The 4,667-nt window shown below is 32.5% G+C and overlaps 1 protein-coding gene across 1 annotated transcript; it reads left to right on the top strand.

Annotated features, from left to right (window-relative positions):
• Positions 1–491: 491 nt before the first annotated feature.
• LOC131658460 (uncharacterized) lies at positions 492–1,930 on the top strand. Its single transcript, XM_058927752.1, has 3 exons — positions 492–1,111; positions 1,197–1,572; positions 1,757–1,930. Exons 1-3 carry the CDS (start codon positions 492–494, stop codon positions 1,928–1,930), a joined length of 1,170 nt encoding a protein of 389 aa, XP_058783735.1.
• Positions 1,931–4,667: the final 2,737 nt, after the last annotated feature.

Genomic DNA, 4,667 nt, shown 5'->3' with positions numbered 1-4,667 from the left:
CATAAAATTGATATAATTTATAAGTTATGAATAATAATAATATAATTATATGGTTGATATTTCTATCCTAATTCCAATTATAAATTAAAAAATAAAACTCATAAAAAATTTAATTATTTTTTAATAAAGTTCATATTAATAATTACTAAAATTTTAACTAATACACGACAATTATGATTATATAAAAAATAAATACATTAATAATTATTCAACAAAAATTTAAAATAAAAAAATCTAGTACAAATAAAATTATTTACTACTTTATTCATATTTTAATATAAATTTCGAATTACATAATTTTTCAAAATAATAAATAAAAATTACAAATATAAAAGTTATTTTAATAAATGATTATGATAAAAAATCATTTTTCATCTAGGAGCCAATCAGCCTTTGTATCGGGACGAAACATTCAGGATAATATTCTTATTGCCCATGAGCTGATCCGAGGGTATAATAGAAAATACTTGTCTCCTAGATGTACCATACAAATGGACGTGCAAAAATCGTATGATACCGTTGAATGGGACGCATTAGAGCGGATTATGCAAGAGATGAGTTTTCCGGAGAAATTTGTCAAATGGATTATGACCTGTACCAGAACTGTGTCATATAAATATACTGTTAATGGGCAAATTAGTAGAACTTTGAAAGCCAAACGTGGTCTGCGGCAGGGGGACCCAATTTCCCCATTACTTTTTATTCTGGTAATGGAGTACCTGCATCGCTGTATGGGAAAGCTTCATGACACAAGCGAGTACCGGTTCCACCCCAAATGTGCTAGACTTAAAATCACAAACATCTGTTTTGCAAATGATTTGTTGTTGTTCTCTAGAGGGGATGGAACTTCTATAAAGAGTATGATGAAGGTGTCCAATAAATTTTCTGATTCTACAGGATTAAAGGCCAATCCGCAGAAATGTCAAGTTTATTTTAGTGGTACTAGGGATAATGACAAACAGGAAATTCTAGCAGCTACTGGATTTGAAGAAGGACAGCTCCTCTTCAAATATCTTAGTGTCCCGTTACCTAGTAGGAAGCTTAGTATAGTTCAGTGTCAGCCTCTCATTGATAAGATCATGGCTCGGATTAACCACTGGACAGCTAAAATGTTAAGTTTTGCAGGTAAAAGTCAACTGGTTCAAAGTGTTATCTTTGCCATCGCTGCCTATTGGATGCAGGTGTTATCTGTGCAGAATGTTTCTTTGGAGTGAGAATATTGAGGGCAGTAGGAAGGCTCCGGTTGCGTGGGATAGAATTTGTGATCCTAAGAAAGCTGGTGGTCTGAATATTATCTCTTTAAAGGAATGGAATGCAACAACTATGATTAAACTTCTTTGGAATGTGCAAGCTAAAAAGGATAAGCTTTGGGTGAAATGGCTTAATGCTTATTACATAAAGGGGCTGGATGTACAAGAGTGGCAAATCCCACATGACTGCTCTTGGATCATCAAAGAAATAATGAAGAGCAGAGCACTGATCATCAAGGATCCGAAATGGAGGACGAAGCTGAGTGATGAGAATTTTATAACAAGAGATAGCTATGAGCTGCTGCGAGAAACTCAACCACTTGTTAGTTGGAGATAAGTCTTCTATGCTAACAATGCGAGACCTCGAACAAAATTTCATTTATGGCTACTTATGTTGGGCAGGATTCCTACAAAGGATCGCTTGGTTAAATTTGGTGTGCAGGTGGACCAAAAATGTTGTTTATGTCATGAGAATGAATCAATTGATCATTTATTTTTCAGTGCAGCTTTGCTACCTCAACTTGGGTGGGGATTCTGATCTGGATGGGTTATTACCGGAAGCCCGAAAAGTGGAGTACTGTGAAGGTTTGGATCACAGCAGAGACACAGAAAAATGGCTGAAAGCGCAATATTGTGAAGATTGCTGTGGCCGAGGCATCCTATACGCTGTGGAAACATAGAAATAATGTCATCTTCAATAATACACAAGTGAACTATAGTATTGAGGCAAATATTAAATACAGTGTGGTTATTAGATGTAGCATGAAAAGAAAGCTTAGAAACCATGTTGACATTGAGAACATTAAAATTTGTTATGAGTTTGATGAATTAGTATAGTGGGTGAACTGTACCTGGATCCTCATTGGGTCGGTTGTATTCTCTGTTTTTGTGGAATAAAGTCAATATTCTCCAAAAAAAAAATTACAAAAAGATTTTGTCTTAATTTTATTTAGTGAATGAATTATATATTTAATTTTATATAATTTAAAATTTACTTATGAAATATAATAAAAATATTTTTTAAAAATGGTGTTTTTGGAAGTGAATCTCTGAAGTCACATTTTTTCTAAAAAAAAGATATTTTCGGATATGCGCTTCCGAAATAATCCTTTTTTCTAAAAAAAATGCATTCGGAGATGCACTTCCGAAATATAGGGGCATTTAAGGAATTTTGTCGCAGATTTCTAAGAAGGTAGGGGGTGGATAAAAAAATTATCGAGAAGTATCATGCGTTCCACGTGAATGTAGCATGATGGGCCAAGATCTTTGATGATGAGTGGGTACGGGCTATTATATCTATGACGATTCAAAAATGATTAAATAATATAAATTTGATTTTTTTTATTATAATTCCGGATATGGCAAATGATTTTTTCCATATATATTAGGACAAATTTTAGAAAAGAAATAATAGTTTTGGATATAAAAATAGTAAATGCTTCATCAATTTTTAAACTTAAAGACATTTTTAGAGTTTTGTTTGTCATGTTTTATAAGATTTCTTTTTAAATTTCAATTTCATTAATTATATATTGTTTTGAAGAATATTTGAGGTTTTCTTACACCTAATATCATATGTTTTAGGCTATATAAGCTCCACATCACCGTTTATCAATATTTATATCATTCAAAAACTCACACCTATATCAAGCAATATACTTACTTGAGCACTACCATATTCACTGTGGATTCTAAACAAGCACTACTTCAGAGGTGCATTTTTTCCACCTATATGTCATTACTACCATGACTTTGACTTTGACATCAAAACATTGATGTCATATGTGGAAATTGATATCTAAGTCATACATGATGCATGAGATACCCTTTACTCTCATTTTCTCGATTGAGACCATGGTTCTAAATTATGTTGTAATTCAATTTTATTGGAAGTTTTGATTATTTTGCAAGTGAGTAACTTGTAACACAAGAAAATTGTCACAACTTCACAATTTTAGATATAGTTAATTAGTTGGCTTTCTAGTTATATATACTCTATCCAATCTTTATAATTGATTTAGATCAATTGAATAATTCTCTTCACTCTAATTTCATTCTAACCCTCTCTAATTTCATCTTTCCTTCTTTATGCCCATTACCTTATGTGACAAGCAATCCCAACATATTGGTATCAAGAGCAACTGTTTAATACAAGCTTCCATCAATGGAAGATGGAAGCACAACCTCTAATAAATTATCTATAAATCTACCAGTGTTCAAAGGAGAACATTATGATAGATGATGTGCGCAGATGAAGTTCATATGCAGATTTCAAGATGTGCTTGAATAATGAAAAATGGTTTTCCTGCATTCAAAGCCAATGAAACTGATGCTCAAAATGAACTTCATCGTGAATTAAGCAAGAAATATGGGAAATATTTGTTCTTGATCCATCAATGTGTGTAACCAAACATCTTTGAGAATATTATAGAGGAAAAAATGACTTAGGATGCGTGGATACACTCAAGAAGTTGTATGGAGGTAATGAGAAATTGAAGAATGTGAAATTGCAATCTTAGAGGAAGAAATATGAGAACATGCAAATGAATAATGGTGAGGGAGTCGCAAATTTCTTCTCAATATTAGTTTTTCTAAACAATCAAATGAATTTGTATGGTGAGAAGATAATTTCATTGCGAAATATTGACAAAGTCTTGAGAGCCTTAATTGGAAAATTTGATCACATTGTCGTGTAAATTGAAGAATAAAATGACATGTCTGAGATGAATCTTGAAGAATTCCGAGCACCCTTGGAGGCTTATGGGCTAAGTTTAAAAAAGAGGATTTCCAAGAAAGTCACAAAATAAGCTCTGCAAGGCAAGTTCTTCAAGAAGATGCCTCAGAGACGAACAAAGTAAAATTAAAGTGGAAGAAGAGGAGTGAAATGATGAAGGTTCAGGAAATAATTCAAATAATAAAGGATAAATAAGCAATAGTGGCTCCTCTCACAAAGGAAATTCAAGAAAACGGTGGAAATGAAGGAAGTGAAATGCTATTGTTGTAAGAAGTTTGCCCATTATGCATGAGATTTTTAATTTAATAAATAAGCCAATGTAAGTGACAAAGAAGACACATAATTTTCACATGCATGAAATGGTGATTCTGATGAGGTCTTACTAATGGTCAACACATAATTCACACAAAATAAAGCAAATGTATAGTATTTTGACACAAGTTGCAACAATCACATCACATGCAACAAATACTGGTTTATCAAGCTTGATGAATTAGTGATAAAGTCTATTAAATTTGCAGATAATAACACATACATTTGAGGGTATGGGAAATTATTGTGAAGAAGAAGGATGGGAAAGAAGCAATCATAAATGACAGGTTATATGATCCTTCATAGGCAAGTGACTTGATAAGCTTGAGCCAATTGCTTGAAAAGAGCTTAACCATGAGGTTAGAAGATAA

Source organism: Vicia villosa, linkage group LG3 (genome assembly GCF_029867415.1).
Source record: "Vicia villosa cultivar HV-30 ecotype Madison, WI linkage group LG3, Vvil1.0, whole genome shotgun sequence".
NCBI lineage: Eukaryota > Viridiplantae > Streptophyta > Magnoliopsida > Fabales > Fabaceae > Vicia > Vicia villosa.
The sequence above is the reverse complement of the archived record's forward strand: the minus strand, read 5'-3'. Positions and strand labels throughout refer to the sequence as shown.

Excerpts from the sequence above, each read along its gene's own strand:
- LOC131658460 (XM_058927752.1), top strand. The coding sequence starts at position 492 with ATGGACGTGCAAAAATCGTATGATACCGTTGAATGGGACGCATTAGAG. Across the intron at positions 1,112-1,196 it reads AACCACTGGACAGCTAAAAT|AATGTTTCTTTGGAGTGAGA; the intron begins GTTAAGTTTTGC and ends TTATCTGTGCAG. Across the intron at positions 1,573-1,756 it reads TGCGAGAAACTCAACCACTT|CTTTGCTACCTCAACTTGGG; the intron begins GTTAGTTGGAGA and ends TTTTCAGTGCAG.